The sequence below is a fragment of the Dipteris shenzhenensis genome, chromosome 2 (genome assembly GCF_047967505.1).
Source record: "Dipteris shenzhenensis isolate YYH24624 ecotype China chromosome 2, Dip_SZ_1.0, whole genome shotgun sequence".
Classification (NCBI taxonomy): domain Eukaryota; kingdom Viridiplantae; phylum Streptophyta; class Polypodiopsida; order Gleicheniales; family Dipteridaceae; genus Dipteris; species Dipteris shenzhenensis.
Genome location: NC_141597.1, coordinates 64753835 through 64773565, shown reverse-complemented (window position 1 = coordinate 64773565; position 19731 = coordinate 64753835). Strand labels below are relative to the sequence as shown.

The 19731-nt window shown below is 37.7% G+C and overlaps 1 protein-coding gene across 2 annotated transcripts; it reads left to right on the top strand.

Annotated features, from left to right (window-relative positions):
• Positions 1-17699: 17699 nt before the first annotated feature.
• LOC147905179 (uncharacterized) lies at positions 17700-19525 on the top strand. Of its 2 annotated transcripts, none has more exons than XR_015542765.1 (2): positions 17700-18501; positions 18628-18767. XR_015542765.1 is itself a non-coding variant. In XM_087390838.1 (2 exons), the coding sequence occupies exons 1-2, from the start codon at positions 18468-18470 to the stop codon at positions 19092-19094; spliced, it is 501 nt and encodes a 166-aa protein (XP_087246964.1). In that variant the 5' UTR covers positions 18326-18467; the 3' UTR covers positions 19095-19525. The 2 variants fall into 2 exon arrangements, 1 of the variants encoding a protein (XP_087246964.1); XM_087390838.1 differs by having other exon boundaries at positions 18326-18501; positions 18628-19525.
• The last annotated feature ends 206 nt before the right edge of the window (positions 19526-19731 follow it).

Genomic DNA, 19731 nt, shown 5'->3' with positions numbered 1-19731 from the left:
CGAAGGTGCAGGTATGATATGCTGCTCTGCTAAAGAGGAGGCCCATACAAATGACAAGGTATGGCAACCTGTCAAAATGAAAGAATGGGGTAATGCTATACTCATAATTGAGAACAAAGACCACGAGGTGTAGATGTAGATAGAAAGAGGCACAATCATCAAAGAATGGAAGTTTGAATGCTTAGATGTGGAGGAATCAATTGCCAAGGAGAAAGAAATAAGCTCCTCATAAACAACATTGTGTTGGTAGCAATCATTAATGCCATGAGAGTAGCAATACAGATAAGAAGAAGAGAGAGAAATCAAAGAGGATCCCATGCATCACATCAACAAAACCAATGGCAATGGCCAAACCACTGAGCAACAATCCATTAAAGAACTCAATGTGTGTTTGAAAGAAGAGCCAAAGTTAATACAAAGAAGAGCCAAAGTTTAATACAAGTCATTGAACAACGACCTCACAAATTCATCGACCAAGAGCTCTTTTTGCAATACAAAGTTGTCTTTGCATGGGAGTACTTGGACTTGGATGGTGCACTACCACCTTTGATTCAAGGCCCCTCATCTAGATGCAAAGCCGATCAAATAATAGAGATAGCAATTGAATCCCAACTATGCAAAGTTGGTCAAAGCTAAATTAATAAGCTATACTAAAAATAGGATTCATCTATTTAGTGGAATGAAGAGAATGTTTGTCCTCCACCATCATTGTGCCCAGAAGGAGTGGAAAGTTAGGGGTGTGTGTGGACTATAGGAAGCCGAATGAACAAACCATAGGAAGTTAAGGGTGTGTGTGGACTATAGGAAGTTGAATTTTAACAAGACCCTTTTCCACCACTACCCTTCACTGAAAACATCCTAGACAAAATGGCAGGGGCACAAGATGTATTGTTATGGACAAAGGGGCAAGGGAAGAAGATGTGCTTATTATAGACAAAGTGGAAGGGGTATGCGATGTATTGTTATAGTGAATACAACTAGATCAAGTCAGTTGAAGACAAAGTCAGACTACATCATTGAATGGGAGCACACACAAGAAAAAGTTGATGTAATTTTGCTTGACAAATGTACTAGGCATGTTTCAAATGTTCAAACCTTTCAAAAGTACATTGACAAATTCCCAACCATTTTTCTACATGATTTTTTAGTGTACGATATGAAGTCAATGCACAAAGATTGTATGAAGAAGGTATTCTAAAAATTAGAGATCAGTGCTTGTTTTGTGTCTTTGAAAGGGTATTTTTGGGGCATGTCATTTCAAATGAGGGAAAAAAGATAGAGAAAACAAAGATTGATGCCATTTAAAATGAAAAAGCCAAGCATTGTTAAGAAAGTTTGCTCATTTGTAGGGTTCTAAAGGCTCTATTGGAGATTCAGAAAGAAATTTGCTGGAATAGATGAAGTTTGAATGGAATACAGAATGAGTTGAAACCATTGGAGAATTTGCAAGAGATGGCAATGAAGGAAGCTAGATGTATTTGATGCTATGTTTTTTGACATTTGTATATCAAGCGCAATTATGTTGGGATTAATTGGTTGATGATTCATCAATTTAAAGTTCATATTTAAAAAAGATTTTTATTTAGTGGTTTGAACATTTGCCTCATGAAAATCAAATTCTTTCTTTTCTTATTCACACCAAATGGACTTTTACACGTCTCTAGAATATATTTATATTTATAACTTAACAATCTCAAAGTGTCTTGGCTGATATGCCCCTAGTTATACTTAGTTAAGGGCTCCCTTTACTTAATGTAAGTAATTTGTAGAATGTTTTTGATTGGTTTGAGTTGGGCTGATGTTGAGCCCCTCTTAGTGTGGACTTGTTTATTTGTAAGTGTAGGTATGGGATGGAGGCTTGCTTGTTCAATGGAGCTTTTGTTGCATCAATTTAAGACATTTTTTGGATTCTTGTAAAAGATGGTGGGGTTACCATAAGACTTTGTAATACGACTAGCCCCATCCGCCTATTGGCTCCGTTACCCTACTAGAGAGAGCCAAAGGGTCCTTATATCCATTTAGGCCACTTAACCAATCAATTAAATTATTAACAAGGTGACAATCCCACTATAGCACTACTTTCAATTCAACTATTGCTCATATAGTGACCTAATTCATTTAAAACATAAAATTTTATATTTTTTATTTTTATTGATGCATATGCATGTTATTGTATTAGTCTTGAATTGTTGACATTATTTATGGGTCTACATAAGTTATTGAATTATCTGTCCAACATGCATAAGTAATTGCAATGTTTGTTTGGTTCTTAGGTATGTTGCTCCATATATGGTCTAGGTAACTTCCATACATTGTTATTGTCTCTATAAAATGCAAGTGGTATTTAAAACTTTCCATTGTTTGTGTAAGCATATTTGAACTTGTTGTGTTTTTAAACATGTCAATGTTGAAATCACCAAGTAATATTGTTGTAAATGCTTTTATTTCATATTTGTTTATTATTATTTTTAAGAATGTAATAAACATGTTGATATTATCTCGTGGTGGTCTATAAATGTTAAAAATATTGTTTTTTTTTTTTCTTGCAAATTTGAGCTTTTGTGATTTCAATGCCTTCGTGAGTATATGTGTGAGATTTCTCAAGGCATATAGATTTGCCTATGATATACAAGAACTTGTAGTGGAGAATTTTGGAATTGTGTTGAATTTGTGAGGCATGTCTGAACCATATTTTGTAGTTTTAGTTTCTCATCAGAGCAAATAATATCCTATTGTATTAAACTTGTAATTCCTTTATGTCTAGTTGATATTATGTATGTTTAAAGATTGAACAATTATGTTATGCTCTTATAGTTCTTTTAATTTTTCCATCTTGATGTAGTACTCAAACTTTCCATTTCATTGTGGACATCTTTCTCTATCGCAAAGTGTTCACTTCGTTCGCTGCTCGACTATGTATAAATTGTCAATATTTTTAAGTATGCATGTCCATGTGTGTGTATACCTTTTGGTGTGAAGGCTAGTTTTTTCATAGTGAGTCCTTGTGCTCTATGAATTGCTTGTAGCTACTAGTTTATATAGGAAATTGTCCATGTGTTAGGATGCTTATTTTTTGAGGTCTTATTTGCACTTCTTTTACTATTTTGAAAATTGGAGTCCAATATCGATTTATGTTTGTGGTAAATGCATTAATGTTTTTGGGTTTTGAGTTCATGCCTATATCTTTATGTGGGAACTATATCAAATAATATCTTTACCGCAATATATTTTATTTTCTTGAAAATTTCATCAGCTTCATTGACTAGCCCATCTTCATGGTGTATGCATCTAGAGTAGAATTAAATTAGCATCCCTTCCTTTATTGTTCATCTTCCATCAATGGTTTTAGGAGCTTGTAATAATTTGGAGGTGTGACATGTGGTTTCAATAATTGATCTACTGCTTTTTAAACATGTTTGTTTCCTTTTATAATTTCTAAGATAGTTTCACTATGTTTGTTCATTTGTAAGTAGAATGGGTGGGGAAATGTATGGTCTTGTGGTGGTTCATGTAAACATTTTATTATTAATGTAATCTATTTATTGTTGTGTATGAGTAATATTTTCTAAACAAGTTTGAAGCTTTAGTGAAGTCATTGCGTTTTTTCCTCATTGTTGTTTTCACTTCATAGCATCTTGTTTTGGTTGCCCAATATGTGTTAGACATGCACTCCAAGATATCCTCCATCATTTTGAAGACCCATATGTCCTTGATTAGTTTTGCTTGATAGCAGTCCCCACACAAGTAATGAAATCAACATCTCAAAATTATTCATAATATTTATTTTCAATGAATGCATATGTAAGTCAATGAAGTTTAAATATGTTCTTCCAAATAAGGATATCTCATAAAAAATGAGTAATTGTACTTGGTGGTAAAGGAATGCCAAAGTGCTTGCCAAAGTGTTAGAAGTTTTTCTCTTGATAGTGATGTGAGGTTCTTGCTATGTATTGGCAAGTGCAGTGCAGAATGTATGGTGGCATGCAGCCTTTTCCATGTATGCAAGCATAAGAACTTTAGGCAAGTCAATGTCATTATTCAAGTTCTTTGATTATAATATCTTACTAAGCCTTGCAAGATAAGAGGAAGGTATGTTTCTCCTATTCTAGTGCTACTTGTTAGAAGTATATTAATATATCTAGTGGTTGAATTCTTTTATGTATTAAAATTTCATAAAAAATATCTTTTTGATCTTTATTGAGGGAACTTAATTATTTGAAGTGCTCTTCATTATTCAGAAGTATGTGTTTTTTAGTTAAAATGAGAAAATTGTTACATGACGTTTTTTTAAATAGTATAGGCATATCTAATCCAATATCATAACCTTATTCATTGGGTTTAGGAATGTTACCATAGGCATTTTTGTTGGAGTCATTACTATTGTGATTTTTTTTAAAAAAAAAATTAGGTTCTAGTAATTTATCGCCGTTAAAGTTGTACAAACTCCTATCCTTTATTACAATGGATTTTCTTGCATTGTAAGTGTTTTCCTATGATCCATGAATGAGGAGCTCTTGATTTCTTCTTTAAGTGGATAGTACAATAGCAACTGCTCTCTTAGGTAAATTTTTTGGCTCCTTTATTTGTTCAATTTAAGAAGTCTTAATATTTTAGATTGCAAAGTCTTTTTTTGCTTTTGATCCATCCTTGTGGTTGTACTTTACTGCAAAGGTGCTAGGGAAATGTTTTCCATTTTTTCTTGCTTTATATATTTGTCAATGTTTGTCTCACATATATTATATTCATAGAGTTGTCTTCTACTTTCTGTAATTGATGTTTTCTTTTTAGAATGAATGCTCCATTTTCTTTTTTATTCATGTTAATAAATAAAAAATCTGTTGTTGCTCTATGTAATGGCAAGGATAATGTAATAAAAGAAGTTAATTGAGCACTCAATTGTTGAGCATGTAAAAAGGTGTTTTTCATTTTCCTTATTCTTGCTTGTGTGTCTGAGTCTCTTGCATGCAACTTCTTAGACTTTCTTGCAAGCTTTTAGCTATTGTGTTTATGATATAGGAAGTGCAAAATAATGTCGCCGCATATATATCCACAATGAATTGTATGTCCATGTTAGATTGCCATAATAAGCTCATATTTTTGGTAAATGCATTAGTGAAAATGTCTTTTGGTTATCTTTTTAGAAAAAAAGTTGGTTTTGTTAGTTGAGACTTTATAAATAGTATGTATGTTATTGTATCTATTTCTAATGATTTCAACCACTCATTTGTAATTGTAGTATTAGGAAGTATAGAGAAATATTATTTTTTATTTGGGCTCTTGTAAATTCCTTTATATTCTTTTCTATTGCTTCCTTCTAGAGGTGCGAGTATCATGGCTTCATTTAGTGGTTGCTTTGGATGTTTACATGTGGATGTGCGTTTGTGCATTTCTTGTGTGTTTGAATCTCTTTCATATTATCATTTAGAAAAATATTTATCACATGTTATTTACTTGTCAAAAAAAGATATTATATCATGGTCTTTGTTGGAATTGTATAAAGGAGCATCTTCAATTGACAAAATTTTGTGTCATGTTGGGTTCCTCTACTTTGAAATACTATAACAAAAAAATAATGAACAATGTTTCCTATTATGGATTCATCTTTTGGGATTAATGACAACATGTTTTGGAGTTTATGAAGGTCATATCATGCGCATACAGAAGGGTTTTCTCTTATTAGTTGTCTTAGAAGATTGTTTTATTCAATTGTTGTTGCACTATTGCTATTGGATGCATGCATTGTTGGTAGAAATGTTATCATTGGTTCTCACAGTTGTTTTGCACAAGAAAAAGTCATAAAAAGATAGGAGGTCCCAATTGGTGCATCATTGCAATGATTCTTTATGCCCTTTTTCTTTGTGATTAGGAGAAGTTCTTAAACCTTCAAAATCTCTACATCCAATTCTTGAGTGTAAACTTTCTCAATGTTTGGGCATCTTTAGCGAGACAAGCTTTTTATTTTGTAACATGCCTTTTCTTAAAACAAACCCAAATTGATTGCATCACTGACTAAATCAATACTTTCATTGATTTGAAGAATAATTTTGGTATATATGACCAAATTTTAATGACCTATGCATTAACTCCCATTTTACAATGTCTAAGTATGCTAATCTTTAGTTTGCAATTGATCTTCGTGATACAAATTATAAACAAGAAAAATTTAGTTCTTCACTGTGTTTATCTTGAAACAATCCAAAGGCTTTTCGGATTTTCACATGGTGCCACAAACCTTGCTTCTATTTAAAAGTCAATAACTGTTATGTATCATTTTGAAATTTCTCATTTAGCTCATTTGGTGTTGTTACTTCTTCTACCACTTCTTTTTCTTTATTTTGTAAGGTATAAAAATTCCATATAATTTCACCAATATTTATTTGCAGATACTTATTACTTTGGGATAGTGGTGTTTCTATTAGTGTGTGCATTACTTTCATAAGAATCGATGGCCAAATATTTCCAATAAGATAGCTTGATATGTATTCTAGTTTCTTTTATACCTATGCTAGTACAAGCTTCATCATCCCAAAAGTGTGGTAGTATGTGTTTCATCTTACTTGTATCTCCTAGTACTAAGCTAGTTGTGGATAAAACTATACAACAGAATAATTATATGACTTTAAGGCGAGAGATTGGAAAGTGAGATTTATAGAGTATGAATCTTGAAACCTTACAACTGAGCGGCATGCTCCTTTTAAAAGACATGAACTTGCTTCCTTAAACTCCATATTGCTCATCAAAAGTCAACTCTCTTATTTGGGTTAAAATAATTATAGGAAAGACTAGGCGTTCTTCTGTGTCATTTAATCTAGATGATGCATTTGTTGGTTTCTTATTTCGACATGCAATGGAAAATTTTAGTAGTTCATTGAAAAAAAATAGTTTCTACACATATGAGGTATTCTTTGGTTTTTAAAAAGATACCTTCACGTGGTTTTGTTTGTATAACCCAATCACATATTTATATTTTCAAAAATGAGGTTTATTTTTTTAATAAGAAATGTTCACATGAAAAACATTCATTTATCAGAGTGTCTTCAATTGTTGTAATGTATTTGGAAATGTGTTCAGAACAATCCCCAAACATTGATATGTATAGCTGTTGATTCACGTTCTGATTAATTACAATTTTTCAATGTTGTTTTTTGTCTCTTTTTGGTGGTGTGTGAGTCTGTAGACCTTCTCTCTATATATGCTGTACACTTGTCACATCTATTACAATAGACAAATGATTCATTGGTTTTTTCTTGGTTTTTAAATCAAGTGTTCTGTGTTACATTGCATATATAGGATTTCTCTATTTGAGAACTATTTTTAAAAAGGTTAGTTATTTGTTTGATTGTTTGGTTTTTTCCTCTATAATTTCTGGTAAAGAAGCCTCCAAATCCATTGTCCAAAACTTATTTTTATGAAATAACTTACAAAAAGTGCATGGATATTCTACAACTAATTGCATTGTTTTTGTTGCCTTTGTTATAGTCAATCTTTCATACTTTGTATATTTGATATTCATGTTGTTAGAATGATATATTTCTATTTTAAATGAGAACATGTTGACTAAGATTATATATATAAAAGAATCCACATAGGTGAAGATATAAGGTTCTTGTTTTCTAGAAACCCCAAGTTATCTTTTACTTTGGGATACAATGCATAAAGAATTTTGATGTCAATATTTTCATGAATGGCATATTTGATTCTATGATAAATTACTTTTTTAATTGTTATATAAAACTTTAATATGTATGATGAGTAGGTAAATACACATTTGTTTGGGAATTGAACAAAAATAGCACTATCAACAGTGAAGTGTTTATCTAAAAGTTTGATCTTCATGGTTGAGTTTGAAAATATCAGTGTTGTAAACAATGGTTTGCAATAATCAATAGAACATTTGAAAATGTAAAATGCAAAAAATTTAATTTCTTTCATAGAAAATAGGAACTTCTTTATAATCTCAACGTAGTACAATGTAGTGTGTTTGCTAAGGAAGCAAAGTTATGGTGTGTTGTCTCTAATTAGTGTGGAACTAGTTACAACTCCAAACATGTTGGTTAAGAACTTGCTTTCAACTCTTTGACTAAACAATTCAGAGTTCAACATATGTGTTAGCAACAAGTGAACTCAGATTTCAAAATGATTAAAGTAGAGACATGAAATTTCCACTTAACTTTGAACGTATCATGTCTTAATGAATCTTATAATGTGAATTTTGTCTACTGTTCCTTACCTTGCAAAGTGTCCTCCTACTATGCCTTCATGAACTTCTCTTATAATTGGCATGTTTCATGCGTCATAACACATCTTTTGAGTATCTAATCATTGCCCATCTTGTATAGCTGAACTACAATTAGTTGATATGGGGCAACTTTTAGAATTAATTTCCTCGCCTTCATTGGTCACACTTCGAGGGGTGGTCTTCTAGTCATTAAATACCCAATGATGTCTATACACCATTTAGGCCATCATCAACTTGAAATAGAGCATCATCTAGCAAGTCATCTTCTATACCTTCAGGCTCTTCTCCTGTCATTAATTGTGACATATGATCTGCAATGTAGTGCTAAGCCCCTTTCCTTATCACTATCTTGAAGTTGAATTCTTGGAGTAGTAGAAACCATTGGGTGATCCGACCCGTGGTACATGGTCGATTTACAAGATATAATAGGGCTTGATGATTTGTGTAAAAAACAAAGTCAATGGCCAACAAATAATGTCAAAATTTATCAATGTTGTAGACCGTTGCTAGGGCTTCTCTTTCTGTGGTATTGTAATTGACCTTTGTGTCATTTAGCTACATGCTTGTCGTAAAGTAGATTGGGTAATTCTTGTTGTATTTGCTAGGTTGATATAGCACACTCCCTATTGCATATTTGTAACCATCTATATGCACATGAAATTCTATGTCCCAATTTGGTGCCATTAGGACAAGGGCTGTGATCAATCTCCACTTGAGGGTTTTGAATGTTTGTTCACATTCTTCTGTCCATATGAAGTTGACTAGGAGCTTATATAGGGGCCTTGCAATGATCGCATACCTAAGTATGGAACTTCTATAGTATCTGGCATGGCCCATGAAAACTTGAACACCCTTTGCATTTAGTGGGGGGAAGCTCCATGATGATCTTTATTTTGTCCATGTCAATTGCAATCCCATGTCGAGACACTATGTGTCCCAAGACTACCATTTCTTCATTACATTTTCAAGGCATTGCAAGTGATCCTTTTTGCCTGAGTGTATGCACAAGTTGTCAAGGAAGACTTGTGGGAACTTGTTGAGAAATTCCTTGAAGGCGGTGTACATGACCCTTTTAAAAGTGGATGGGGCATTGCATAAGAAAAATGGCATGGCTTTGTATGAAAAAATGCCCCATTATGTGGAAAAGGTTGTCTTTGCCTGATCTTGAGGTGTAGTTTGTACTTGGTTGTACCCAGTAAACCCATCTAAGAAGCTATACACTTCAAACCTAGCTACCCTTTCTAAAACTATTTTAGTCACTGGTAGGGGGTAGTGATCTCTGATTGTTGCTACATTGACGTTCTTGAGATTCACACATATTCTGAGCTTCTTGTTTTTCTTAGGAACAATCATAATTGGTGACACCCAATTGGTATGCTCGATCTCATAAATGAAACCGGCATCCAGTAGCTTTTCTAGTTCTTCATAGACATGGGTGCCATACCTGGGATTTGTCCTATAGCGTCCACATACCTTAGGTTTGGATCCTTCCCTAATTGGTATGGTATGTACTACAACTGCAGGGGAAATCCCTTTCACTTCCTAGTAGGACCAAGCCATGCAATCTTTGTATTCCATCAGCAATGCTTTTAATTTTTTTTCTTTATCTAGAGTGAGCTGTTCGCTGATGTATACAGACTTTTCTTCTTCTCCATCCAAGGCAAGATTTAATTTTCTTATCTTGGTTGGTCCTTCATACAATGGGGTATCCTTAATATTCTCTTTTTTCGTGGGCTCTACTTCCTTGACAGGCCTAGGCATTGCTATTGTTGCTTCTCCCCTGGTGTTCCCTTAGGCCATCATGGCACTTTGAGGTGCTTGCTTGGCTGCTAGCTCCACTAAATGTTGTTGGCCCAATTCAATGATGTTCACTTGCTCTTCTTTTTTGTGAATATTCACCATTTCACTCTTCATTCTTTCATTTGGTTTGAACTTGCAAAGTTTTTTGCTATGAGAGACTAGTGATGGACTTTCAACAGGAGACTCACTCCTGAGGAGCGGTTCTTCGACAATACATGCACCTTCAGTCCTTTAGGATACCATTTAAAATTTGGGGACTTAGGTTCTTTTGTTGGCTTTCTCAAATACAATTCCACCACTCTAGTTTGCATTATTTTAAATTTATTAAAGTGCTCTACCTTGGCCTTTTGGCATTACACACCCTCCTTTTTCCTTGATCGATGGCTATTGGCTAGTGTTGGAGGGTCTATCTTGGGGTATTCTACGGCCATGAGTTCCTACAGGATTGCTAAGTCATTGTCAAATACTTGACCTTCCAGTGTGGCATTATCAGCTTCTATTTCTAGGTCCCAATCAAAGTTTGCACTATAACCTTCAATTATGGCCTCTTCAGGATCACCATCCCATTTGACACATGCCATGAAGAATGGCACTTCTGATTCGTCATTCCAGATTGGTGCTTCTAGTTGGATCATTTGCGCATCCACATCTGGCAACATTGGATGTATTGTTTTAGAGTCATCTATTGTGGCCAATGCCTATATCCAATTGTTGATGTCACTTTGTGTATCCCCTTCTATGGGTTTTAGTACATTTATAGGTAAAGGGGATGCATGATTGGTGGCTGTAGTGGAAGAAGTGTCTTCAATATTTATAGGAATAGTGAGTTTGATTTCCCCTATTCCCAAATTGATCTTGACAGCGGTTCCTCTATTTTGGATTGTGATTCGATCAATGCCCCGATCATGGAGTATCGAAGCTTCCCGAAGTCATGGTCTTCCCAACAATATATGGTATGCTGCGGCTCTCTTGGGAAGATCCAAGATAGTAAATTGGGGAGTGAACCTGACTGTAACAAGTTTTGTTGACACATTGTCAATGATGCCCAGTGGCTTCATTTTAGTGTGGGCGGCTAGGCCGATGTTGAATGTAGCCTTTTGCATTGGAGGCAAGACCCATTCTTTATAAAGATCTCTTGATAAAATGTTTACACCGGCTCCGCCATCCACTATTGCAGGGTATTGGCTAAAGGCTATGTTCCAGCGGGATGGTTACATTTTTTATGTCATCCCAAGCACCGAATTTTACTAAAAGAACCTTTTCCTCTTCTTCAGGTGGGGGGAAGCATTGTGAAGATTCTATCCATCCCTTGAAAGTCTCTCACGTTGTAGGGAAATTCCTCAGTAAGGTTCAAATTGGCATCGTGATGGGGCAGCTTATCAAGCGTGGTACCATCCAATTAGGGATGTATTGCCTGTTGCTCGATTACCCTTTTGAAGGTGTTGGGATCAATAACTGTGTCAACGCTGGGTGATGAGAGTGCTCTAACCACTGCTGCTACTATTTGTCTGCCTAAACATCTCTTGCTCTTGTTATACCCATTGCTTCAAGGCTTGATAATGAGCTTTTTCAATTTCAGTGTTGGGTAAGCTTCTTTTACTTCATGGGGGGCATTGTCCGTAGATGTGTTGGGCATGCCCTCACTAAGTTGTGGGATTGGCGAGGCTTGTTTTGCTAGAGGGCTCTTTTTTGAGTGGAAAGGAGTTTTTTCCATGCCGCTTCTTTCTGATGCCTTGTTATGACTAAGACTGGCTGTGATACGCCACTTTGTGTAGCTCACTGTGATTTTCCACACTAATCATCCCTAGGGGTACATCAGGTTTTATTTCATTGGTTGGGTGAGACTTTGCTCTGAGTGGGCAGTCCATGCATGCATGCCCAACTCCACAATCTCTGCACACAGGTTGGAAAGTATTGGGGCTACCTTTGTGTGGGCATTCTACTATGCGGTTATTTCCCCCACAACTGAAACACTTGATGGGTGTTCGATATGTGGTTGGACTTACTTGATTTGCATATACAGGAATGAGTCCTTTGGCACCATCCATGTAGTACATAGGGTATTTTGTTTCATACTCATGGGGAGGTTCTAGCTCTTTAATTTGGAGTTGTTGCACTGGAACTACTGGAGCAAGATTGGGCCCTCGAGGATATTGTGGAGGATTGGGATTTCTCAATAGTTGAGGCACTTGTGTCCTCATTGGGAGGGGGTTGAGCTGTGGCACTTGTGCATTGGGTGCTAGTGCTGGTTGCTATATACTAGGATTGGCGACTGTTGCTATTGTTGGGGTCGGGGTTGTGCTACCCTCATATTGTAGAAATAGGTATTTACATCATGGCCTGCAGCATTGCAAATTATTGATTATGGTGTTCTTGGGAGGTTATTGCGCCATCTCACACCACGTGTCCACGTCTGCCTGCCAGCTCTAGATTGCCAAACTCCTCGTTCACACGCAGACTGCCAGCTCACCTCCAAACAAACTGCATGTTTGCCCAAGACAGCTACGATCGAGAGAGAGAGAGAGAGAGAGAGAGAGAGAGAGAGAGAGAGAGAGAGAGAGGGGGGGGGCGAGGGGAAGGACTCTCTCTCTCTCTCTATATATATATATATATATATATATATATAGAGAGAGAGAGAGAGAGAGAGAGAGTATATATATATATATATATATATAGAGAGAGAGAGAGAGAGAGAGAGAGAGGAAAATATATATCTATGTGCGTGTTTAGGCCTTCATGCCTACTTTGATTCTTGCCTAAATTCATGGTAGCTAATTGCCATGCTCAAGCAATCCCAACCTCCGCCCTCTCAAAGGTAAAATGCAAGCCCTTCAAGCAACCAACTACAACTTGAGACCAAATAGGCATCAATGACATCAAACATCTTTCATGAAACGTCCACAAGGCATTACAAGTGTTGCATAGTCTCACAAGTAGAGCTACACAAAGCCACACTCATTCAATAAGAACTACCCAAACAACTAGAGGGTGAAGAAAAAAAAAAGACGCTTCATCATCCCTTGACCATCCATGAGAGATACCATTTTGCTTGCCTATACTAACATCGTGGTGCAAGCTTTGCCACCTTAATGAAATGGAGGGCATTGAGGGAGAAGGGTTTGAGAGAGGCACCTTGCTAGGGTTGCTAGGTGTGAAAGGATGAGGCAAAGAGCTTGCAACAAGAAAGTTGACAATGACAAAGAGAAAATGATGTTTGGTAGACTTGATAAAATGATGGTAAAGATCCAGTGCCAATTGATGCACCTTTGTAGGATAGGTGGGCAAGGATTACAAAATTAAAGAACAACCCATGTCGAGGATCAAAAAACCCAAATGGAAACTACATGGGGAGGGGATGGGACACTAGTGGACGTTAAATTTGTTGGTGGAAAGTGACCCGCCACTATTAATTGGTCAAGAAGGAATACGTTACACAATGGCATGGGATTTGGAGGTCATTGGTGAAATGGATGCGATAGAATTAGGTTTTATCTTAATGGAGGTTGTAGTGGAGGGCATGGTGAGGGGTTGCAAGCAAGGAGGAGTTGGTGTCAAGAACCATGGTTGCCAAAGCACTAGATTGGAAGGTGGACTCAAGGAAGGTCTCTAGCAATGTGAGATACGGGAGTGTGCATGCTATGGTGGTGGTGCTATGAAGGCATAAAAATGTCAATTAGCGAATAATTTGTGAGTTCAAGTCCATGTCCGATCAATACCTTTGAGTCATGTTTCGATTTGTGGAGCATTTCTTTTGCTGTACATTTCGTACTATTATTTTACACTTTTTGTCTTTGAGCTTGCTTGACTATGAAATCCATAAAATATCAAACCTTAAGAAGCTTGAATACGTAGGGCTTTCTTGATAAATATTTGAATGATTTTTTCTTTGCCATCCATACAAGCTAGAAGTGCAAATTTCAAAGACAAGGTTTTGCAAAGTACATTCCTACTATTTATCACATATATTGAGAATACTAATTTGGAAGAGAGTAGAATGTGACAAGTAAACTATAGAGATACCATTTTGCTTGCCTATACTAGCAAGCTTTGCCACCTTAATGAAATGGAGAGCATTGAGGGAGAAGGGCACCTTGCTAGGGTTGCTAGGTGGGAAAGCATGAGGCAAAGAGCTTGCAGCAAGAAACTTGACAATGGCAAAGGGTAAATGATATTTGGTAGACTTGATAAAATGGTGGTAAAGATCTAGTGCCAAAGTATGCACCTTTGTAGGAGAGGTGGACAAGGATTAGAAAATCGAAGGACAACCCATCTCAAGGATCAAAAGACCCAAATGGAAACTACATGGGGAGGGGAGGGGACATTGGCAGAGCTAGAGTGAATGTTAAATTTGTTGTGGAAAGTGACCCACCATTGTTGTGAACACTTGTGACTCAATGACATGGGCTTTGGAGGTCATTAGTGAAATGGGGTGTGATAGAATTAGGTTTATGCCAATGGAGGTTGTAGTGGAGGCCATGGTGAGGGGTTGCAAGCAAGGAGGATATGGTGTCAATAGCCATGGTTGCCAAAGCACTAGATATGGAGGGTGGCTCAAGGAAGGTCTCTAGGATACATAGAAGCACTCAGTCAAAAAGAAACTTCAGCCACAAGCACAGACAAATCGTCATGAGGGACAAAGGATTTGAATCTCTATGCGCATTGGATGCAATAGAGACTTTACATTTTGTGTTATTATATTACACTTTTTGTCTGTGAGCTTACTTGACTACAAAGTCCATAAAATATCAAACCTTAAGAAGCTTGAATACGTAGGGCTTGCTTGATAAATGTTTGGATGATTTTTCCTTTGCCATCCATACAACCTAGATGTGCAAATTGCAAAGACACCCATTCATAAAGGTTTTGCAAAGTACATTCGTACCATTTATCACATATATTGAGAATACTAGTTTGGAAGAGAGTAGAATGACAAATAAACTACACATTGGAAAGAAAAAAATTGTAGGATGCAAGGATTTCACGAATCACCTCTCCCTTTGTAAATGCCAAATATGAGGATCAAATTGAGACTAGTTTAAATCCTTTGAAACCATGAGGTCCTAAGAATGCAAATATGTGAAAGCTTGGGGCATAGATGTAAAACCTTTTTTTAATATTGGAACTATTTTAATCCCATCAGTGTGGCAACTATGGTTGTGGAAAACTTTCATCAATAAATTGGGCCCTTCTATCTACTCTTTGAATTCTAGAAATGGCCTTGGCAGTGTGGTGTTGCTCAACTCCACCATGATAGAAGCATAAAAGTAGGATGCATGAAGCATGATATGAAACTTAGGAAGCGCTGTGATTTTTTTGAAACATCGAAATAAAAAGTCACCCATGCAATCCTCATTTCTTGAAAAGCATTCCAATCCACTGTCAATCATTAGGCACTTGGTATATGAACGTCTTTAAATGAAACTTTAAATCATGTGGAACATTTAATAATTGTTGTTATGTAAGGCTTGAGGTTTTGATTGTGGATGGAAGAAATCTCACTCACATCTTATATTACTTATATCACTTATTGCTAATTTGCTTCAAGCCACCACTAGAGCGATGCTCACTGTACCATCGATCTTTGCCACAAAATAATGCTATTTGAAGTTGCTTAAACTTTTGCACTGCTCTAACAATGCATCCTACATTTTCTCTTCTCCTTCATGAGGCAACATGCTTTAGCAGTCCTTAAGTGCTGAGTCTGAATTTTAATTTTGGCAGGCGATCTTGATGAATTTCATGAGAGAAAGGCGGCTTCGGTGTCTGAATTTTAATTTTGGCGGGCGATCTTGATGAATTTCATGAGAGAAAGGCAGCTTTCTTACTATAGTCAACTATGGTCACAATGGGATTGGGTATTGCAATAGTGATTAACATGATCTCATATGTAGAAGCACTCAATCGAAAAGAAACTTCAGCCACAAGCACATACAAATTGTCATGAGGGATTAAAAAAATTGAATCTCAATGGGCATTCGATGCAATAAAGAGGCCGCAATATGAAGGGTGATCACTAGGTTGCCACGTTTGGTGAACTTGGCAAGCATCCAGGTTAGGAGCTCTTGATTGGTCAGGACTGAGCTACACTCCAACTAGTAGAACATTTCCAATCCTTTTGCAAATCCATCTATTTCTATCATCATTCCCTCAGCCTAATCCCACATCTTGGATCTGAGCTTGGTGCTACAACATGGCTTACATGGTGTTTCTCAGCTCATGGTAGGTCCTTCCTCCACGATCAAAGTGCAATCAATTGCACAAGTAGGATGCAGAATCTGGAACTCAAGAAGTTTTCCAGATTTTTATAAAATGATAGAAATCCCACCTTGAGACCCAACGGAGCAGGTCTGTGACCTGCAGTAAATGGGTCATGCTACTCGTTTGTATAAAAGGTACTTGGTGTGTGAGTGAACAAGTTCACATAGAATGAAAGCTTGTTGAAGCATTTGGGGTTGGGAAGTTCTTGGAATATGCTAAGATGCAGCTTTCTTGACTTCCATGCAAAGGTGTGGTCCCAAGTACCTCAATCAATATTGAAGCTACGTTGGGTAGTTCTTGGAATGTGCTAAGATGTAGCTTCCTTGACTCACATGCCAAGGTGTGGCCCCACCGTCTTTGTAGTTTAGCAAATTGGATTTGGTTTGGTGACTTGGAAAAATTAAGAAATTGGGCGTTTGGCCACCATGCTAAGGGAGGATGTCTAGACATGTTCTTGGTGAGGTGGATGAACAAGGTGACTCGGCTTCCTTTGCTCTTTAGAATGGCATATACATGCATGCATGCTCCACTTTGATTGATTAGGGGGGCCTTTTTGGTGTTTGCTAGATAGCTTCTTGTGGTGCAAATTAGCCTACCCATTGTTAATCTAATTTTCGAAGGCCACCTTTGGATGGGGGTGACGCAGATGGTGAGGGGTGTGCTTGACTTGTAATTGTAGGATGGCAGGCTTGTAGTGTGAGGGCTAATGAAGCCCCTCCTCACGAGGATGAGTTAGGATTCACATTTGTTTGGATGTTTGCTAGAAAAGGGGCGTTCTTCTACATAATAGGCCTTCTTCAACCAAAATGCTATTTGCTAGGCATTTATCTTGGGTGGCTTAGAAAGGTTGTCCAAGGTGCAGACACTGGAAATATTGGGCCCAAAACCTCCTATTGGAAATCATTGTTTATTTTAAACATGTGAAATAAAACATGTTGAGCTTGATGGGAGCATGTGCAAAAATTTGGGAATGGGGCTTCAAGTTTCTTCCCGCGTGAGCGGGATTGCCATTGATTCCTAAAGCCCTACACATTTCCATGCGGCACAATGCCAAGATCAAGCATCGCAAATCTAGCCGGGCAAATTGGCTTTGCTGCTGTTCTAGGATTTTGGCAAGATTGTGGCGTCGGGGATGCGAGATCGGTTGTTAGAGATGGTAATGGAGCACCGCTGCATGGGAACCGTTTTTCCCCGTGGCAATCGCGCTCACGTGGGAAAGGGCTATGGCAATTGATCATAGAACTAGGCCAAAGTGTGAAGAAGGCGATGGGTATGAACCTTCCTCGAGAAAAAATGAAATGGCTTTGTATTGTATTATTGTGAAGAAGGAGAAAATTGAGATATCCTCAAGCGCGTGCTTTTGACTTTGTCGTCGTCGTCTCGTTCCTCAATGCTCATCATCATCATCGTTGTCATTCATGACGATCTCACACACCCTTTTTCCTTGCTGCCCACCCCAATGGAAATTACCTCTTGCTGCTCTTCCTCCATAGCCTCCCAACACATGCAGCTCTCCTCCACTTCCGACGACAGCATCGAGTTCAGTAAACGCGCCCCCCAGCTCGCCGCTATCGAGGGCGAGCTTTCCTACAAACTCACCCTTGCCGATTGGACCAAGCAGTTCGAAGCCTGCGAGAGGAACCTCGACCGTAAGCTCGCCAATTGTACTGGAGCCAAGTCTGATCTTTACCAGATTTTGGGCCTCTTCTTTGTCTTCCAGGGAGTGATCCTCACAGCTGTAGCTCAGTCTAATCTGCTAAAGTGCAATAACTGGTTTCTGATTTTCATCCTCTCCCTTATCGCCTCTGTCGGGGCTATACTAGCCAGCGTTCAGAAACTGAAAGATTTGGCCGTATTTGAGGAACAGTATCTTTTAGAGAAGGCTGTCAAAGTGGCATTACACAAAAGTATCGAAAATCTCAAGGAAAAGGGGCTGGAGTTCGATCTCGTAAACGAACAACCGGACCTGAGCGAAGGCTATACGAAGAAGGAGATCACTGGCAAAGGAACATTTGCCGAGATCAAAACTAAGCTAACCAATTTTTGGAGTGTGTGGTTGTACAGCTACGCAGGGGCTGTATTGTTTGTATTGATCGCTTTTGCAGCCATTACAGCTTTAGCCGTTCCCAGAATTTTATGTTAAAACGATTGAGAGTGCCACTTAACGATAATGCAGAAGCTCTTAAGCTTATTCTCGTCTAAAGGTAAATCGGTTTTGCTCCCCAGTTCCAATTGAGTAATGGAGATTTTACATTCAAATTTTCATACCCAAGACTTCATTCGCAGCTTGGTAATCTATTTTGGGGATTTTCTTGGATCTGTTCGAGCAGGCAAGCAAGGGTACGACATCAATCGAAAGGTAGAGAAAAAGAAGGATCAATGGGCACGGCCAGAAACAGCTGGTAGCACTTCTCAGACGACAGTGCTGGTGAACAAGACAGAGAAAACGCTGGTACTGAGGGATAAGGTAGGACCAGCCTACGGTGCGACACGGTACACGATTCCAGGGAGAGACGAAATCAAGGTGACCACTCTGCAGAATACTTTCTTCAAGATGTTGGCGTATGTGATTCAAGAGGAAGAGGAAGAGGAAGGGGAGGGGGAGCGGGAGGGGCAATGGCAGGGGGAAGGGAGTAGCAATGGCGGCCAGAAAAACCCTCCTGACTCCGGCAAGAAGAAAAAGAAAAAAAGCATTGATACTAGGCTCACCATTGATAGTGATCAGCTTGCGGATTGTAAGCGGATTGAGATTTCTGTAGTTGGAAATAAGTACAAGCTGCATGCTGTACCAAGGTAAGAGTTTAAGTATTCAGGAACGGGGTGTACATTATAGGGTCAGTCAGTATGTTGGCCTATATTGTAAACATTATCATCGCCTATATTGTAAAAACATGTGTTGAAGTGGTACTCAACGCATGTTTAGGATAAGCGATGGACAAGGCTTGAAAGGTAAGATTCAGTGATTGCATGGATCCATGGACAATTCTACACAGTCCAGTGCTTCTAGCCATATAATTCCAATATGGAAACAATCATGTTGTATAAAAGGATCTTTTAGTGAATGGAAGCTGAGTGATTTCTTCATTAGGAAGTAAACATGAGTTTTTATGTGATTATTATATGGGAATCAGCATTGAGTGCCATTGCTTATTTTGTGCACAACTTGATTCAAGGTACATAATTCTAACAGGATGTGCTTATAGATGGGTTTTAGGGCCTTTTTGGTTTTCTTCGGGAAATATTGGAGCATGGCAATTGGCACATGGGTGCGAATATTATCCCACATGCCTTCGTGCTCAAAGAGAGTGAGGCTCTCTCATTTCTGTATTTTAAACAACTCTTGCCAATGAAAGAGCAACTTTCCATTTGGTTATTGTTCTTGGTGTTCTTGCCAAAGTAGTGCTTTCACGTGTAGTAGAGCTTTGGCATGGACT

What these genes read in the sequence shown, in the direction of transcription:
- LOC147905179 (XM_087390838.1), top strand. Translation starts at nt 18,468, where the DNA reads ATGCAGAAGCTCTTAAGCTTATTCTCGTCTAAAG. An exon ending in AAGCTTATTCTCGTCTAAAG is followed by an intron (nt 18,502 to 18,627) that starts GTAAATCGGTTT and finishes CTGTTCGAGCAG; the next exon opens with GCAAGCAAGGGTACGACATC.